General features: G+C 51.0%; 2 protein-coding genes across 2 annotated transcripts in view; one reads left to right on the plus strand and one right to left on the minus strand.

Annotated features, from left to right (window-relative positions):
• Nucleotides 1-2,798: 2,798 nt before the first annotated feature.
• The window catches only part of LOC306815461 (olfactory receptor 14C36-like), a gene marked incomplete at both ends in the record, with an annotated part of 167,712 nt that continues 151,175 nt past the window's right edge, over nt 2,799-19,335 (minus strand). Inside the window, one exon of the mRNA XM_079332018.1 lies at nt 2,799-2,843. Coding sequence (XP_079188144.1) covers nt 2,799-2,843 — 45 coding nt within the window. The remainder of the gene's footprint in view (nt 2,844-19,335) is intronic.
• LOC306815465 (olfactory receptor 14A16-like) lies at nt 13,085-14,017 on the plus strand (the record flags this gene model as incomplete). The annotated part of the gene is made up of 1 exon (XM_079332022.1): nt 13,085-14,017. One exon carries the CDS (start codon nt 13,085-13,087, stop codon nt 14,015-14,017), a length of 933 nt encoding a protein of 310 aa, XP_079188148.1.

The raw sequence follows: 19,335 nt of genomic DNA on the forward strand, positions 1-19,335 counted from the left end.
AATATAGTTACCAAAGATGAGGTAAAATCTGAGAAACTAAACCCCTAATTTGCCTCAGTTTTCAAAAATAAGACAGATTGTCCTCAGGACAAGTGTTCTTCTGAGGGGGCAGATGGGGACAGAGAGCAAAACAGACTCCCTGAAATCCAGGAGGAAGCAGCTGGGGACCAGCTGAGCCACTCAGATGCTCACAGGTGTCTCTGGGAGCAGATGGGATCCATCCTAGGAGGATAAGGGAGCTGCTGGATGAGCTCCCCAAGCTGCTCTCCATCATTTACCATCAGTCCTGGCTCACCAGGGAGGTCCCAGAGGACTGGAGGTGCCAATGTGAGCCCATCCCCAAGAAGGGCTGGAAGGAGGATCTGGGGAACTTCAGGCCTGTCAGCCTGACCACAGTGCCCAGCGAGGTGATGGAGCAGATCACCTTGAGAGCCACCACAGGGCACCTACAGGATGGCTGAGGGATCAGAGCCAGCCAGCGTGGATTTCAATATCTGCATTGATGATCTGGATGAGGTCACTGAGTGTACAATCAGGAAATGTGCAGATGACACCAAGCTGGATGTGAGTGTGGATCTGCTGTAGGATAGGAGGGTTCAGCAGAGGGACCTGGACAAGCTGGATCAAGGGCCCAAATACAATAAGGTGAGGTTTAACAAGAACAAGTGCTGACTCCTGCACTTTGAGCACAACAACCCCTGCAGTGCTGGGGACAGAGTGGCTGGACAGTGGCCAGGCAGAAAGGAACCTGGGGCACTGATGGACAGCAGGCTGGACATGAGCCAGCAGTGTGCCCAGGGGGACAAGAAAGCCAATGGCATCTGGCCTGGATCAGGAATGTTGTGGCCAGCAGGAGCAGGGCAGTGATTTTTCCCCTGTGCTCGGCAATAGGGAGGCCACATCTTAAGTGCTGTGTCCAGTTCTGGCCCCCCAATTTAGGAAGAACATGAAAGGCCTGAGTGTTTCCAGAGAAGGGCAACAAGGCTGGTGAGGGGTCTGAAACACAAGTCTTGTGAGGAACAGCTGAGGAAGCTGGAGTTGTTTATTCTGGAGAAGAGAAGGCTCAGGGAGACTGTCCCAGTCTGGGGTTCCTCCTCTGCCCTGAGATCACCCCAGAGGGACACGAAGGGTGGTTCCAACCTTGGTTTTCCCCAAAGCTGCCGAAGAGAGACTGCCGGAGACAGTTTTCTCTTTTTCCAAGGACTGTTTATTATCTCTTATCTCTGGGACCTTTTGCCTGGCCAGCAGCGGTCTGCTCAGCCTGGCATCCATGGTGGAATCTGCCTGGTGAAGGCAGGGCTTATCTTATATAGTTAGTACTACGTATTACATGTTTACAAAATCTTGCCAATACAATACAATTTTAGTAAATGGTCCAGCCCTGACCCCAACCAATCCAAGAGTGCCAACGTGTCACCCAACATGGATGACATGGAGAAGAAGGAGGAAAAGGTGTCCACCCCCCAAATTCTCCATCTTGGCCACGTGTCCCTTATCATAAACATTCAAGAAAACCTATTTATCTACGTTCTAACATTCTAATTTACACTCTACTCATCATTATTTTCTGTGTCTCTTCTTTCAATGTGGGCAGATTCTCCCAAGGAGCCAAATCCAGCCCCTGCAGCTCCTGGGCAGCACTCAGGGGTCTCTGAGGGGTCTGCCAGGGGGGTTTTTGCACCCCCAAAGGAGCCAGGGAAAAACCCTGGACTCCCACAGGAGACAAGATGGCGTCCGGGCAAAGGTTGAACTTGATGATTTCCAAGGTCATTTCCAGCCTGGCTGATTCTGTGATTCTCTGAAACCATCCCTGCAGCAGTGGCAGGATGAACCCTGAGCCTCCTCTTCACAAGGTCCAACAGCCGAGGCCTCTCAGCTCCTCCTCAGTCCCCAAAGCCCATCCTGTCAGTCCTGCAGAGCCGCTCCAGCCCCTCCTCACTGCCCAGAACAGGGAGCCCCACACCCAGACACACCAACCCAAATGTGCCCCCCCTGGTCTGTGGTGCCTGTGTCAAGGGAGCAGCACGAGGCACTGCATGACCCTGCAGACAATTGCTGCAGCACTTGTAGGATCATCCTGCTGTGCAAGGTATGTTCACATGGTGCCAGCTCAGGAATTGAAATGGGGAGTGGGGCCAGAGAGGAAAGGGCAAAGAGGGATAGGCTGTTTGTAGGGGAGAGTAGAGGGATTGGAAAGAGGAAGAAATCAGAATTTTGAGAGAGTAAAGAAATCAAAGGTGAAGGAAAGGAAATGCTCAGGGCAGTTTGGGGGTGGCTGCCAGGCTGCCCTGGCTCTGAGCAACAACGTCTTCAGTGGGACAGGAAACTCAAAGCTCATGGGAACAGACTTTCAGAGGCCTCCATAAAAAACCTGTGTTGTTTCCCCACCATTCCCCCAGCCCTTGCTGGCCCCAGGGGCTGATGGCGTTTGTGCTCACTCAGCTCCATCTCCTCACAGCAGCACTGTGCTGTATCAGCACTGATTTGCCCCAAGCTCTGCACACAGACATTTCTGCTGCTGGCCCAGAGAAGGAAAAAAAAGGGGCATCTCTGGAGAAAACTTTGCTGAGAGATCCTTTAGTTAATTTAAAGTCACTGAGGGTGCAGCTCCTCATAGAGTTTATGGTCATAGGGAAGGTGGAGAAAAACAAAGTGGGAAATGCCACAATGAATGACATTTTTGTGGACAATATTAAAAAAAAAAGTAGATCAAAGAAAAAAAAGCTTCAAATTGAAACCAACAAGAAGTATCAAAGACTACTTTTATTACAAGTGATATTCAGAAATTTGCCAGCACTTTAATGTTCCTGAAACCATCCAGTCATCAGTCTCCACACTGCAGCCTTGAGGTCCTGGTTCCTCAGGCTGTAGATGAGGGGGATCAGGGCTGGAGGCAGCACTGAGTGCAGAACTGACAGGGCCAGATCCAGGGATGGGGAGGAGATGGAGGGGGTTTTAGGTTGGTAAATGTGTCAGTAATGAGGAAACAGGAGACTGTGGAACCCAGAAAGGCATTCCCATTTAGAACAAGCCCTGTGCCCTCTCCCTGTTGGTCAGCCTTTTGGTCACTCCCACCCTAATTCCCTGTTGGCCCTCTGCCCTGGCCCTTCCCTTGTGGCACCCCCGTGTCCCTTGGCAATTGGTCCCTAAGGATTTCCCTCCTGCTATTCCCATGACAAAACCTGGAGCCCCACAAGCCCCTTGTTCCCCGAACCCTGGATCCATGCGAGGCTGAAATAAACATCTCTGTAAAACCGGCAAAGGTCTTTCCTGCTCCTGCACCCCAAGCAACTTCTAAATGCAACACATGGCACTCCGAACCCAGACTCTTTTCCATGAATGCATCTACATCAACCAGCTCAAGACTGTTTTTTAATCTTACTGTGGTGAGTTTAAAACTCTGCAGCACTCTTTGCTTTTTCTCCTTTTACTCTTGCGTGCTGGGAAGAGACTTGGGGTGAAAATGCCAGTAAGATACTTCTGCTCGCAGTGGGAAATTTGTCTCTAATTTAAAAACATTCTTTGTTGCAGCAATTTTCAATTTTTGAAGGGGGATTTGAAAGTTTTAGTATGCTGGCTGTGTGAAAATTATCCTGACGTTTCACAAAAATAATTTCTAAATAATAACTTTCTAAATGAAGCCTCGGGCAAATTGCAAAGTGAACACTTTCCAGTAGTAAAAACTCTAAGTTTGTTTAGTTTAATTTGTCTAGGTGTTCAGCTTTCTAATGAATGTTCAGAAAATACTGAACCCCAGCTTTTTCCACTTTCTCCTTCCCCTACAGCCCCTCTCCAGTCGCAAGAAAAGTTTTCATTTTCACTTTCTTCCCTCACCCCGGCTGCACAAAATGGCGCAGACCGCGTGACGGGACGCACAAAATCCCCCTCTGCTCCCATTTTTGAGTCGTGCCCCTCCCCTCCTGTTCGGGACCCTGCCCCCACGCACACCCTGCCCCCCGAGCAGCCGAGCTAAGCAGATGCAGTGACAGAGAGTCCGCGGCCACCCCACTGCTGCCACCGCCCTGGAGCCAGGAGCTACGCTCCGGCCTCAGAAGTTCTGCGCCAGAAGCCACAGCCCCAGCAGCAGCAGCAGCAGCAGCAGCAGCAGCAGCAGCAGCAGCGCCTCATCGCCAGCACAGCCACCATGCCACTTTTTCCCTGTGCCGGCGAAAAGAGAAGCGGCGAAAGCGGCCCCCGCTCACCACCTGCACCCCCCGCCCCGCTCGCTGCCTGCCCCCCGTGGAGCCCCACGCACCCCCTGCCCCGTGGGCAGCCCCCGTGGGCTGGAGCCTGCGCACTCAGCCCCGCTGGCGTGCACGGCACCCCCAGCACAGAGCAGCTCACACTTCTCAAGCTCTGCCGCTGCCAACCCACAACAAAAACAGCCCCTCTGACACCAGCACGTCCAGCAGCACAGACACGAGCACAAACTCACCAGCAAAAGTAAAAACATCATTGCTAAAAAAGTGTTATGAACTGTCAAATGGTTCACTGTAAAAAATAGATACGGATTCATCACTCGAAATGATACCAAAGAAGATGTTTGTTCATCAAACTGCAATAAAAAAAAATAACCCTAGAAAATGTCTCCCCAGTGTAGGAGGTGGAGAATAAGTGGAATTTGACATAGTACAAAGGAAAAAGGGCCTTCAGGCAGCAAATGTTACAGGGCCTGGTAAATTCCCGGTGCAGGGAAGCATTCATGCACCAAACTGCAGCTACAATTCAGCTACTAGAAAACCTTGTCCTTCACACATCAAAGCCAACAGCCTTCAAGTTACAGCAGCAACCCAAAAGCAAAAACAGCACAAAACGTCACTCAGCTGTCCTGGAGCCAAAAGTCTATTCCTCCATTTGCAAAACCTGCCAAACAAATATGTGCCTTCTGCCAATCCCTATTGCTTCCCTACTTCCCTCCCACTTTCCCCTTTTTCCATCCATAAAGTAAGTCCTTTCAAAATTTCCCCAAATTTCATTACCCTTTCTTTATGTTCCCTCAAATTCCTAACCCCCTTTCCGCTCCACAGTCTCCCTCCCACTGCCATGCTTCTCCCTACCTTTGCTACCCAGCTGCCAATCTGTTTTACCGAAGTTCCTTTTTAATACAAAGCGGGGGATGATATGGGAGGGAGAGAAGAAAGAAAAATCTCCCAAGGCAATATAAAATCTCCCAATTTTTCTTCAAAATGAATGATTTCTATTTAAAGTTTCAACAGGTACCCTATCCCCATTCTACCTCATACAAGCTCAAAGTCACCAAAGTTCCATTCCATGCTAAAGGATCCCCTTCCTTCCTCAGTTTCCTGACAAGCCTTGCTGAAAAAACTTCACCTTCCTTCCTACCACTTCCAAAATGCTTCAAAAACCTGTTCAAACACTGAGAACTCAAGAAATAGCTTGCATTTTAAAAACTGGTTTATGAATGCTTTTGATTGTTTTTGTCATTTTGTGTTTTTTAGTTACCTTAATTTTACATTTAATTTTAAAATCGTTTAAAAAAGCCGTTTTAAATAACAAAGAAAAGGGGAGTTGTGGAGACCCAGAAAGGCATTCTCCATTAAAGAAGCTCCCTGTGCCCTCTCCCTGTCGGTCAGCCTTTCGGTCACCCCCACTCTGTTCACCTGTTGGCCTTGTCACCCTAACCCCACCCTTGAGCACCCCCTGCCCCTTGGCAATTGGTCCCTAACGATTTCCCCGCCTTCTTATCCCATGATAAAACCTGAACCTCCCCACAAGCCCCCTAGCCTTTGTTCCCCGAACTCTGGACGATGCTGACTGGTGGCTGAAATAAACATCTTTGTAAAACCCTCACAAAGGCCTTTCCTGCTCCTTTACTCGCCTTCACCCCAAGCAACTACTAGAGGCAACATTTGGTGGTTTGTTCTTTTCTTTCCTTGGTTTCAATTTTTCAGTACTGTCCACAAGGAAATGTCACTGTATGTGCCATATTTTATTTTGTTACTCTCCAACTTCAATGTGACCCACAGACTGTGACAATAAGGAGCTGTGCTCTTGGTGGATCCATTAGGCCCAGTTGGGTCCTAATGGACATTTGGTTCCATGAGCAGTGGCAATGTCCCAGTGGCACCTGTGTTCCATGACACCCTGCTGTGTTACAAGTGACAGTTTGTTCCATGAGATTCCATGGAGTTACAATGGTCACTTGGGTTCCATATGATCCTGCAGTTTTGACAACTGACACTTGGCTCCATCAGATTCCATTGTCCCACAATGTTCTCCTAGGTTTCAAGAGGCCCCTCTGTGTCTCAATGGTCCCTTGCTTCCATGAGCCATGGCTCGGTCCCACTTGCCCCTGGGTTCCATGAAGCCATGCTGTGCTCACAATTGACATTGCTTCCATGAGATTCCATTTAGTCACGACAGTCCCCATGTTTCTGTAAGGCTGTGCTGTGTCATAATGGACACTGGATTCTGCAAGAACTGGCAGTCCCAGAGGCACCTCTAGTCCCATGACACCCAACTTTGGTGAAGAAGAGCCTTGGATCTGTGAGATTCCAGGTTGTCCCAGTGGTCTGCTGAGTTCCATGAGGCTGTGCTGCGTCACAATGCACACTGAGTTCCACATGCCCTGGCACTATCCGAGTGGCACCTGGCTTCCATGAGGCCCCACCGTGTTTGCAGTTGGCACTTGGTTTCCCCAGACTGCTTTGTGTCGCAGTGCTCTCCTGGGTGCCATGAGGTCTTGGTGTCCAATAATGGAGCCTTGTTTTCACTGGGCCTGGCAATGTCCCAGTGGCACCTGTGTGCCATGAGGCCCCACTTGGTCAAAGTATAGCCTTGGTCTCACAACGAACCCTTGTTTCCTTGAGGTGCCATTGCACCACAATGATCTTCTTGGTTCCATAAGGCACAGTGAAACAGTGGACACTTGAGTCCATGAGTTTCCATTCCATCACAATGGTATCTTGAATTCCATGAGGCCCTGTTTTCACTATGGAGCTTTTGTTCCACATTTTTCCATTGTATTACAACTATCTCCTGTGCTCTGGGACGCTGCAACATGAAACAGTGGATATTTGCTTCCATGTGACTCCACAGTGTCACAATGGTCTCCTGGCTTTCATGGGTCTCCACTTTACAATTGACACTTGGTTCCCCACGGTCCCATGGTGTCACTGTGCTCTCCTGTGATTCACAAGGCTGTGCTGTGTCACAACGGACACGCACTTCCTCCAAGGCTGGAGATGTCCCAGAGGCACTGGGTTTCCCTCCGGCCATGCTTTGTCAGAACTGGGCCTTGGTTCCATGAGAATCCATTGTGTCACAATGTTCTCCTTAGTTTTATGAGAGCCTGATATGTTGACAATTGGTCAAGGAACCCTTGGTTCCTTGAGGTTCCATTACACCACAGTGGTCTCCTTGGTTCCATCAGCCCTAGGTTTGTCACAATGATGCCTTGGTTCCATGCATTTCCATTGCATCACAATGGTCTCTTGGATTCCATGAGGCCCTGCTGGGTCACAGTGGAGCCTTTGTGCCATGAGTTTCCATTGTGACACAATGGTCTCCAGCATTCCATGAGGCCTGGCTGTGAAACAGTGGGCTCTTGGTTCCATGAGTTTCCATTCCATCAGGGTGATCTCTTGCATTCCATAAGGCCCTGAAGTGTCATTAGGGAACCTTTGTTCCATGGTGGTTGCAACAGGAAAGAGACCACTGTGCCACTGTGGAGCCTTTGATCCATGTGTTCCCATCGTGACACAATGGGATCCAGAGCTCTATGAGGCTGTGCCGTGAAACTGTGGACACTTGGTTCCATGAGATTCCACGTTTTCACTGTCAGGAAAATCCCTAAAGACAAGAGGTTTATGTCCATTAAGGAGACAGAGAAGTACTTCAACATAAATTGAAAAAAGGGAGAGAGTTCACTGGGGCACACTCCCGCAGGGTTATCTCTCTCGAGGTTTCAGAAGATGAAGCCTCATTTTATCAAAAACTCCCAGCTGCACGTGGCCTTTTCATTTCCTGGCTGGCCAAGGCACTAGGAAGCTACAACCTTCCTGACACGCCTACCCCATATCACCCCTTGAACCTGACATTTCCCCCTGAAGTTCAGGAGTTCGGCCTTGTGAAGACCCTTGTCTGTTTCAGGAGCCAAACTGTCTGGGCCCAGTAACAAACCAGTTGCCCAAAGTCAGTAGAAACATTACCACTCATTTCAAAGGACTTAACATCCATCCTTTTACCCACCTAATGATTTGTAAATACATTAGCATACATCTTTCTTCTAACACTGATGTTTCCTGTGTATGCGACAGTCTGTTAAGCCCAGCCTTTGGCCTGAACTCTCTGCTGTTGCAGTTCCATGGACAGAGGTTGTTGCCTCTTCCCCCTTCCATGGCCAGGCTGGTGTTAAGCCATCTCCAGGACAGTGGGGCCCCACCCCACACCACTGTGCCCTGGGAAGACAAAAGCCCTCACTGCAAATGTCCCCATTCCTTTTTCTTCCCAGGCATTTGGATTTGCAAGTGGGGTTTGCTGTTGGTTGCCACAGGAAAAAAGAAGACACCTGTGACACTGTGGGGCACATAGAACCAAACATCAATTGTGACACCACAGAAACTCACAGAACTAAGGAAACCGCTGTGACATTGTGGGGCCCCATGTAACCAAACATCAATTGTGACATTACAGAGCCTCACAGAACCCAAGTCCATGGTGACACAAGAAGGGCTCATGAAGCCAAGGAATCCAAAGGTCTAATACAGATCTTGCATGGTTCAACCTTGTGAAGAGAAACCTCCTTGGTGGCACTTTGGGTCTCGGCACACACTTAAGGAGGGTGTCTGTTTGTAATTGGGAAAAATCAGGAGCTTTTGATTGCTTCAAAAAGGCAAAAGGATGAAAACCCCTCTTTGCCTGAGTGCAGCCAGTTCTCCAAGCAAAGCAGGTCCCAGTTGTGTGAGAACAGACAGGATGGGGTTGGGGAATATGGAGCAAGGTTGTCCACACTGTGTCAGACCTCCAGGCACAGCTTGTCTGAGCAGGCAAGACCTTCTGAGGAAAGATCCTGGATGAATATCAATCACAGAATCCTGCAATCACTTCTGCTCTAAAAAGAAACAGTAATGAAAGACACCATTTAAAATAGGAATACATATTTCTTAGAAGCTCTTTGAAGCATTTCTCCATAACTGCAGCAGCAAATCTTCCTAATGAATAGCACCACACAAGAGGAAAATCAAGGCAGAGCCATGGTTTGTCAGGACTTGCTTGATCCCAATGAGCCCCGTGGTGCATTTGGTGCTGAGCCCTTGAACCTCAGGGCCTGAGAGGAGATTGCACAAACCTCTTCATATGTCAAAGTCAGAAGAAAAACCCAAAGTGTCTCAAAGCATTAGTGAGTCCCATTGAGGTCCATCCCCAACACAGGCTCCTCCTGGACTCTTTGGTGGAGAGAATCAGAGGCCATGATTGCCCCAAAACTTCTCAGAGACTCAGACAGGAAAGGAAAAAGAAAAGTACCTTAAAAAAACTGAAGTACCTTGAAGCATTAATGACACCCACTGAGTGCTGTTACTGAGAAAGGCCCTCAAGAGACTAATTAAAGCAGATAATTGGAGGCCATGATTGCACAAAGCTCTCAGAGACTCCAAGGCAAAAGCAAAACCCAAAGTCCTTTGAAAAACCTGCAGCCCCTGGGAGCATGAAGGAGCCCCCAGGACCATTCCTGACCAATGCTCCCCAGGGACTGGTCCCAGCAGATTCCTGAGGCCACTGGGATGTGGGGGGGGTGGTGAGGGCAGCACAAGGGGTGACAGTGCCCAGCCATGCTGGGGCTGTGCCTGGAGGCCCCAGTGGCTCAGAACAAGGTGTCTCCTCCCAGCCCTTGGTGGAACTGACCCTGCTGTGCCCCAGGACACCAAGACTTGGCTTCTCTTTGTTCCCACCTGTCAGGTCTTCCTCCAATTTCCTCCTCTGACTGGAACCTGGGGACACTTTCTCAGTTGGGTCCCTCAGTGGGATCCATTAAAACTTTCAGAAACTTTGGAGTTTGATTCTGACTTGGAGTTCTTGAGAGGTTTCTTCAGCTCCCTCTCGGGGACTGATGTTCAGGAATATATCCCCAACCCCCAAGAGGATCATTAAAGTCCTTTCGCTGTGTCTGTATTTCTGATCTGGGACAGGCACCAGCACAGAGGCAGCTCATGGCAAGGGCAGCGCTGCAGAGAGACAGCTCTGCCCAGGAGCAGCTCCTGTGCACAGCCCAGCAGGGCTGGGTCTCTGCCTGCAACCATCCTGGGCACAGCACAGAGGCACAGAGGGGTTAAACTCAGCCTGGACTGGGAGCACAGAGCACAGCTCAATGAGGGCTCACTAGAGCAGAAATCCTCACAGTGTTTGAAACAGTCACTCTCTGGCTGTGGGAAGGTAAGCTGCAGTTCGTGCAGGGATCTCCTGAAGCTGGCACATGCCACAGTTTCAGGACCTTCCAGGAAGACTCTCAGACCTGATGCAGTGCAGGGGATGTGACCCTGGGCAGGGCTGGGTTTCCCTGCTGCAGCACCCGAGGCACAGCCCAAGGCAGCTCCAATTTGTCCAGGCTCTGCTGCAGGGCTGAGCAGCCAGGGCTGCAGCCAGGGGTGCCCAGGGCTGTCCTGCAGAGCAGGGTCCTGCAGCCCAGAGTGCTGTGCTGGGGCAGGGACTCTGCTTCCTGCCAAGAACAGCTCTCAGCCAGCCTGTGGAGCTGCTCCCAGCACTGGGGGAGAAGCTGTGGGGACAAGGAGTGACCCTGAGCAGGGCAGGTGCTGCTGCTGAGAGGTGCTGCGTGGGGCAGGGCTGCTCCCAGCTCCAGACCAGCCTGGGCACAGCTGTGGAGAACACTTCCCAAAAGAAGTTGAGCCTGGGATTGCTGTAAAGATCAGGAGATTTCTTGAGAGTTTTCAATTTCCTCCTTGGAGAAGGATGGGAATGCTGGGGTGATGACAAAAAGATTTTTGCTTTTTATATTTTTTTTCCTAGTCTTGTAACACTGTAAACTATTATTCTGTACTTACATAACTAAAATACTAAATTATCTCTAGTTCACCTCTTAACCTTTCTTTCAAATTTTTGAACAGTAAGCTGATCTTCTAAATAGATTCCTGAAATAATGTATAGACTTCTTATTAGGAAAAGGACCTGAAAGAAGAATTTTTTTTTTTTTATTTTTTTTTTTTTCACCAGAATGTGAACAGTCATAGAAAAATTGGGGTAAAGAAGCCCTTGGATTTACTCCAATGAGTTGACCCAGGGGTGTGTAACAGGGGAAACCGAATCTCCTATTGGATGTTCCTGTTAAATATTTTACTTAATCACCCTGAATAAATTGATGGAATTGGGGGCTGCCACATCCCACTGGGACATCTGGAAGCTTCCAATAAAGATCTGTTTTTTACTTTACCATTCTCACACTCTTGAGAGGGTTTATTTTCTTTTGATTATAGACAATCAAATAGACAACAGGGGGATGAGAGAAACAGAACAGAAATTGTACTCAGAGAATCACAGAATATTCAGAGTTGAAAGGGACACACAGGATCATCAAAGTAATGTTTGAACATTTACAGAGACTCTAGATCTGTAACTTTGGGTGATCAGTCTCTCTGCTTGGAGCCTCCCAAAGGGCCTTCAGCCACTCCTCAGCCCCGGGCAGCACCAGCATCCCCTTTGCAGGGCCCAGCAGGGCCCTCCTGATCTGCCCTTGCCCACCTGCAGACAGACCCTGCCCCAGCAGGGCCCTGCAGACAGGCAGGTTTTTGTGGGACAGGTGAGGGCACAGAGGGTGGGATGGGCTCTGTGAGCTTGGCAGGGCTCTCAGGAGGGAAATGTCCAGGCCCAGGGAGATGCTTGGGGAAGGAGAGGGGGCTGGACAGAGCAATGCTCTGGGCAGGAGGGCACTGTTGGTGTGTGGGAGGTGCTGTGCACAGCTGGGTACAGGAACACTGCCCTGAGTGCCTGGCTGTCTCTGCCCTGCCCTCCCAGGCACAGCACCACAACATCTTCTCTTGTTTCTGCACTCCTCTGGTACTGTCATTGTTATCTGCTGCTCTCAGGAAGGCTCTGGGATTGGAGCAGTTGAGTCAGGCACTGCCCTTGGGATTCCTGCCAGGCAGGGGTGTCCATGGCAATGGAGTATCCAAGCTTCCCTGGGACCTGTGGGGCTGTAGGCAAAGCAGTCCATGGGAAAAGGGAATGAGTTGAGCCCCCTCCCTGAGATCCCATCATGGGCACACCTGGGGCTGTCCTTGCTGTGTCCTTCCAAGCTCTGAGCTGCCCTCCTGCGTGAAAATCTGTGCCAGAGCCTCTCAGAGTTCCCTGAGTGTCCCAAGGGGAAGTGCAGAGATGCCAAGCTGAGGAAATGCTCTTGGGTTTGCCAAGGGAACCATGAGTGTCCTTGGCAGGAGGGGGTGCTGAGACCTTGCTCAGAGATCATTAGAGAAGGTCAGCCATTCAGGGATTCCTCTACTCTCAGCAGGGTTTGGTTATCCCAGGGTGACACAGAAGTGTGATTGTGCTCTGATTCCAGCCAAAAGTGCAAACCCAGGGCAATTGAGAACAAGCCCATTTAGCCCCTCACCTTACCCTGAGCCACAGGGAATCTTCTCCCTCTCAGATCTCTCACTGGCAAACTGTGAGTGCAGCAGAAATGCTGAGGATTTCTATCCTCAGAGAATCAGCAATCGTGTGTGGGTAGGAAAACAAATCCTAATACCAACTCCTGCCATCCTTTTGATTTGTGAATGCACAAGCTACCAAGTCATTCTGCTTTAAGATTGAATCCACAGGCAAATCCTAAATATCCAGCCTTGTCCTTCTGCCACACAGCCACAAACCCAGGGCTGCAGCACAGGGATGGCTCCTCGAGAGCTCCCATGCACAAGCCTGGCTGCTCCTGGCACACTCAGCACAACTGGAGCTCAGTCAGGGACCAGGGTGAAGGTTTTCCCAGAGCAGGAACAGGAGTGGGTGAGTCACAGTGGGACAGTCTACAGGAAATGGCCCAGGTTTGGATCCAAGCAGCCTCTGCTGACTTGTCACTGTCCTTTATCCATGAACAGGTATCCATGTCCAGAGACAGCAAATGTCCAACAGCAGCTCCATCAGCCACTTCCTCTTGCTGCCATGGGCACACACGAAGCAGCTGCAGCTCCTGCACTTCTGCCTCTTCCTGGGCATCTCCCTGGCTGCCCTCCTGGCCAACGGCCTCATCATCAGCGCCGTAGCCTGCGGCCACCACCTGCACACCCCCATGTTCTTCTTCCTGCTCAACCTGGCCCTCACCGACCTCGGCTGCATCTGCACCACTGTGCCCAAAGCCATGCACAATTCCCTCTGGGACACCAGGAGCATCTCTTATGCAGGATGTGCTGCTCAGGTGTTTCTCTTTGCGTTTTTCCTTTCATCAGAGTATTTTCTCCTGACCATCATGAGCTACGACCGCTACGTGTCCATCTGCAAACCCCTGCACTACGGGACCCTCCTGGGCAGCAGAGCTTGTGCCCGCATGACAGCAGCTGCCTGGGCCAGTGGCTTTCTCAATGCTCTGATGCACACAGCCAATACATTTTCCCTGCCCCTGTGCCATGGCAATGCTCTGGGCCAGTTCTTCTGTGAGGTCCCACAGATCCTCAAACTCTCCTGCTCAAATTCCTACCTCAGGGAACTTGGGCTCATTGCTCTTAGTTCCTGTTTATTATTTATTTGTTTTGTGTTCATTGTTTTCAGTTATGTGCAAATCTTCAGGGCTGTGCTGAGGATCCCCTCTGAGCAGGGACAGCACAAAGCCTTTTCCACCTGCCTCCCTCACCTGGCTGTGGTCTCCCTGTTTATCAGCACAGGCACATTTACTAACCTGAAACCCCCCTCCATCTCCTCCCCATCCCTGGATCTCTCACTCTCAGTTCTGTACTCAGTGTTGCCTCCAGCCCTGAACCCCCTCATCTACAGCCTGAGGAACCAGGAGCTCAAGGATGGCTTGAGGAAAATCATCATTTATGCTTCTCAGAAAGAATAAACTCTCATTTTCCTGTATCACTATTATAATATTACTCATTAATGCCCACTCTATGTCCTGTGTTTTTTTGTGTTTTTGGGGGTTTTTTGGTTTTTTTGGTTTTTGTGGGGTTTTTTGTTGGTACAGCTATGACACTTTTTAGAATTTTTTCACAAGAAAATCTTTATCTTTACCAATTTTAATTCAGTATTTGCATTCCTAGTGTTAACCATTGACTATATAATCCTGGAGTTGTACTACATATGTGCTTACACAAAATAAAAAATTTGGTATTCCTGTGTTTGCCTGACATATTTCCACCTTGGCTTCTCTGGTGCTGCAAGGTTGGTGCCTCTGTGCAGAGCTGGGGTGAAAAGGGAACCCCAGTGCTCATCACTGCCAGGCACCCCCAGGGCTTCTGCTCCATAACCTCCCCTTCCTTCAGTTCCACTCTCCCCTTCAGAGCCCCTGTGTTTGTTTAAGACCTCAGGGCTCTTTTATCTCAGTCCCAGTCCTGCTGTTTGACTGTCCAGACGCTGTAGTCAGGGACAGGCCATGGGCACTGCTGGGACAGAGCTGGACTCTGCAACTGCATTTCCATCATGCAAGGGCATCTCCCCAGTGCAGGGCCTGAAACCTTCAATCTCCTTCCCCATTTGCTCTCAAGGATGTTCCAAACAGTGCCCTGGAGAGGAGAACAGCAGTGACAACCAAAGTGTGGCAGTGTTCAGGGTGGGGCTGTCCCAACAGTGTCCCTGCAAAGCCAGTGCTGCTTCCAGCAGTGCCTCTCACCCCAGGGCACAGAGGTTGTTCTTCCCTGCCTGGAGGGACATCAAGTGACTAGGTCAGGAGTCTGTGTTTGCAGTGCAGGGACATTCCACAGTCCCGAACATCCTGTGTGTGTGTGAGGGGACATAAACCCAGTGAGCACAAACACCTTGAGCTATTCCTGGATTTTCCAGAGGGTAACGACCCCTGGGAACCCCTGGATGGAGAGCTGGGTTGAGCTCCTGTGCCCAGAGCTCCCTGTGTCCATCCCTCCAGCCATGGGGCACCTCGGGCAGGGTTAGGGCAGGGTGACACCCGCAGGGCTGAGGTCCCTGCCAGACTCTGGCTGTGGCAGAAGAGCCCAGGGAGCCCCTGCCCTGCTGCAATGAACTGTCTGTGTGTGTGTGCCAGGGAAGGACTCGTGTCCCTGGACACCCCTGGGGCTGTGAGCAGGGCATGAGCTCAGGGGTGGGTACCTGACAGAGCCAGCATTTCTGGAGGTGCCCATAAGAGCAGAGTTGGGCAAGGTGGCTATGATTAAACCCCTCTGGGCATCCAGTGACAACAGATTGTCTCTGTCACTGTCCCTCCTTACACAGAAAACAGGAGAAAATAAGGTGAACAGTTGTGGGTCACCATAAAGAGAGATTAATGTTAAGGGGGACTACAAAGCAAGGGCCAAATGCAGAAGTAAAGAAGACAATGGAGACACAGGAATTCAGCATGTGTAGTGATTGCCCTGGAAGAAAAATGTATAAATATAGAAAATCCAGAGGCCCTCTTGTTCAGGTCATTTCCCTGCTGATCAGGACATCCCATGGATTGGAGGATCCCTTGGGTCAGTCCAGCCCAGCTGTCCCATTCTGTGTCCCCATGAGCACTTGCTCACCTCCAGCCTATTGGTTTAGGGGTTGCAGAGATGCCTCATGTAGGGCCAGCCCTGCTGAGGAGCAGCCAAAGCCTTGGGCTGGGACCAAACCCATTCCAGCCACAGGAGCCAAGCACAGCAGGACAGGGGCTGCTCTGGGCAGAGGGAACTCCATCCAAGCCACACCCAGGCCAAGGGGGCTGTCCTGGTTTGAAAGGACAGGTGTCTGCCAGTAAGGGCAGAAGTATCCCTTTGAAACAGAGACTTTGGTTCCACTCCCCCCCAAGTATTATAATTGTTTGAATCAAGGACTCTGAGGCAGAGATAAGGGGGTGGGAATAACAGTTCTTTTACTAATATATCTAACTGTATGAGCAGAAAACAACGGCAGTTGTTAAAATTGCTAACAGAACAGAATAGATAACTCAGTGTCAGTCCCTTTAGATGCAAGCATGCTGTTTCTTTGCTTAGTCCACAGCCCGGAGCTGCCGAGGGCAGGCAGGAACGGAGGCAGGATGGGGGGGGGGGGGTGGGGCGGCAGCGGCCACGCCGGTCTCGGGCGGGAACGGGCTGCAGCGGCGGCTCCTCGCTCACCGTGTGTGTCCGGGGGATCAGCTGTGTCCGCAGAGGCAGGAGACTGGAACGGGGCAGATGCAGGGCAGGTGGTCGCAGAGGGTCTGGCTCTGCTGTGCTCGGCCGCGTGGCTGAACGATCCCAGGCGTCCTCCTCCCAGCTCGCCGGAAATGCGAGTGCCCTCCCGGAAGCCTGAGAGGCCCCTCCGGGGCCGTCCCCACCCACCCCCTTTGTCTTGACCCATCAGGGACCCTGGGTGTAGCCCGGCCAGCTCCATTGGCATGATAATGGGAAAAATTCTTTCAATTGACACAGTAACAGAAAAACACTCAACCCCCAACAATCCTGCAGTGTCACAAGGGACCCTTGGTTCCATGGGGCACCACAGTGTCACAATTGTTCCCTCAGTTCCAAGAGTCCTTGCAGTGGAACAATGGCCCCTTGATTCCATTGGCCCCAGGCTCTCACAAGGCTCTCCTTGGTCCCACAGTGTCACAGTGGTCTCTGTGGTTCCACGAGGACCCAGATTGTCATAATGGACTCCTTGCTTCCATGCAGCCCCACAGTGTCACAATGACCCCTTGGCTCTGTGGTGCCATGTTGTACACAGTGTCACTCTGGTCCTGTCAGTTCCACGAGGCCCTGCAGTGTCACAATGGCCCCTTGCTTCCATAGCGCCCTGCAGTGTCCCAATCATCACAGAATCACCCAGGCTGGAAAAGACCTTGGTGAGCATCAAGTCCAACCTGTGACCCAACACCAGCTTGTCGCCCAGACCGTGGCACTCACTGCCACATCCAGTCTGTGCTGAAACACTTCCAGGGACGGTGACTCACCCACCTCCCTGGGCAGCCCATTCCAATGCCCAATCACCCTTTTTGAGAAGAATATTTCCTAATGCCCAGCCTAAACAACCCCTAGTAGCTCAGGGCTATGTTCTCTTGTCCTGTCACTGCTTCGTGGCTGCACCCTCCTGTCAGGGAGCTGTAGAGAGTGATGAGGTCTCCCCTGTACCTCCCCTTCTCCAGGATAAACAACCTCAGCTCCCTCAGCTACTCCTCAAAGGACTTGTGTTCCAGACCCCTCATCAGCCTTGTTACCCTTCTCTGGACACACTCCAGCCCCACCATGTCCTTCCTAAATTGGACAAAAACTGGACACAGCACTCGAGGTGCTGCCCAACCAGTGCTGAGCACAGGGGAAGAATCACTACCCTGCTCCTGGTGGCAACTCTGTCCCTGATCCATAAAAGTTCTAGGGGTTGGATGAGGGAAATGGTGGCAAGGGTGTGGGGACAAAATCTGATCAATTGTCATGTCAGCCACAAAGGGTCTTGATTTTCATATCAGTTCAGACTGCATTAGAAGGTGCAATATCAATTGAACATGGCTGATATCAATCTATAAACAGGGAAAGACAACAGGACAAAACTGTTGTCTCTGTATTGTTTTCAATATAGTATATTTACTTGGAGTACATTCTGAAATCTTTCTAATTAACCACAGAAGAATCGAGAACTGAAATAATTCCCAGGGGCTTTTTTGTACTGGTGTTTTCAACAGATGTTTATGAACCTTTGTCACTGAATTCCAGAACTGAGGAGATCAAGAAAGAGGAGGCCTCTGGAAAAGCAAAATTCATCAGCAGCCCCCAAGTGGCTGAGGATCCATCCACATCAGAGCAGAAATGATCAGAAATGGGCACAGCTTTGTGGCTGCCCCAGCTCTGGGATGGGCCCCGGGCCTGGAGCAGGAGCAGCTCTGGAGGGCCCCAAGGCCGGGGCTGTTGTGCTGGCCTGGGCAGATGGGATGGCAGCAGGGGCTGCAGAGCTCTCAGCAGCTCAGGGAGAGGGGAGCAGGGCACACAGGGAGCCTCCTTTTGCCTTGGCCAAGCACCTTCTCATTCATCACCCCAAAGGGACATACCCAGTGACCACCCCCACTGACCACAATCAACTGACCACACCCACTGCAAAGACACCAATGCCCACACCCCACAGACCACACCCACTGGCCACCCAACTGACCACACTGCCACTGACCAAAACCACTGACCACCTCCTACTGACCACTCCCACTGACCTTGCCACAACTACCCCATATGGCAACACCCACTGATCAGACCTCACTGAGCTCCCATACTGACCACAACCACTGACCACACCCAGTAAACACACTCACAGACCACCTCTGCATATCATGCCTCAATGACTGTAGCCCACTGACCATACCACTGACCACACCTATTGACCACAGCCAGTGACTACTCCTATTGACCACAGCCAGTGACCACACCTATTGACCACAACAACTGACTGCACCCACTGACCACATCCTTTGCCAAGACACCAATGCCCACATCCACTGACCACATCCACCGAGTTCTCTCACTGACCACCCTCACTGACTGCACCCACTGACCACACTCATTGGCCACACCCACTGACTATAGGCACTGGCCACACACTACTCACTGCCCTAATGACCATACCTCCACTGAGCACATCTCACTGAACACACCAATGGACCACACCCCAATGACCCCCAAACTGACCATACCCCAACTGAACATAACCACTGAACACACCCATATCCAAGAAAGCAATGCCTACACCCCACTGACCATACCCACTGACCACACTCCACTGACAAACTGACCATACCTTCACTGACCGCACCAACAACCACATCCCCTGACCACCCAACTGACCACAGCCACTGACCATACTCACTGACCACTCTCCAATGCAACCTATCTGACCAAATCCTCTGGCTAGAAATGCTTACCACACTTCTTTGACCACCTGCACTCCCCACCCCCAGTGACAACCCAACTGGCCACACTAACACGGACTACCACAGCCACTGACCACATCCCACTTGCCACACTTCCAGCACTGAACACCCCAAATGGCCACACCCACTGACCAGGACCCACTGACCTCCCCCACTGACCACAATCCACTGACCACCCCACTGACCACACCCAATGGTCACCCCACTGACCACAATGCAATGACCACTCAAGTGACCACACCCCCTCTCACCTCACCCACTGACCACACCCCCACTGATCACCCCCACTGCCCACAACGACCACACCAAGTGACCATCCCTCACTGACAAAACCC

The sequence above is a fragment of the Erithacus rubecula genome (assembly GCF_903797595.1).
Source record: "Erithacus rubecula genome assembly, contig: scaffold_137_arrow_ctg1, whole genome shotgun sequence".
Lineage (NCBI taxonomy): Eukaryota > Metazoa > Chordata > Aves > Passeriformes > Muscicapidae > Erithacus > Erithacus rubecula.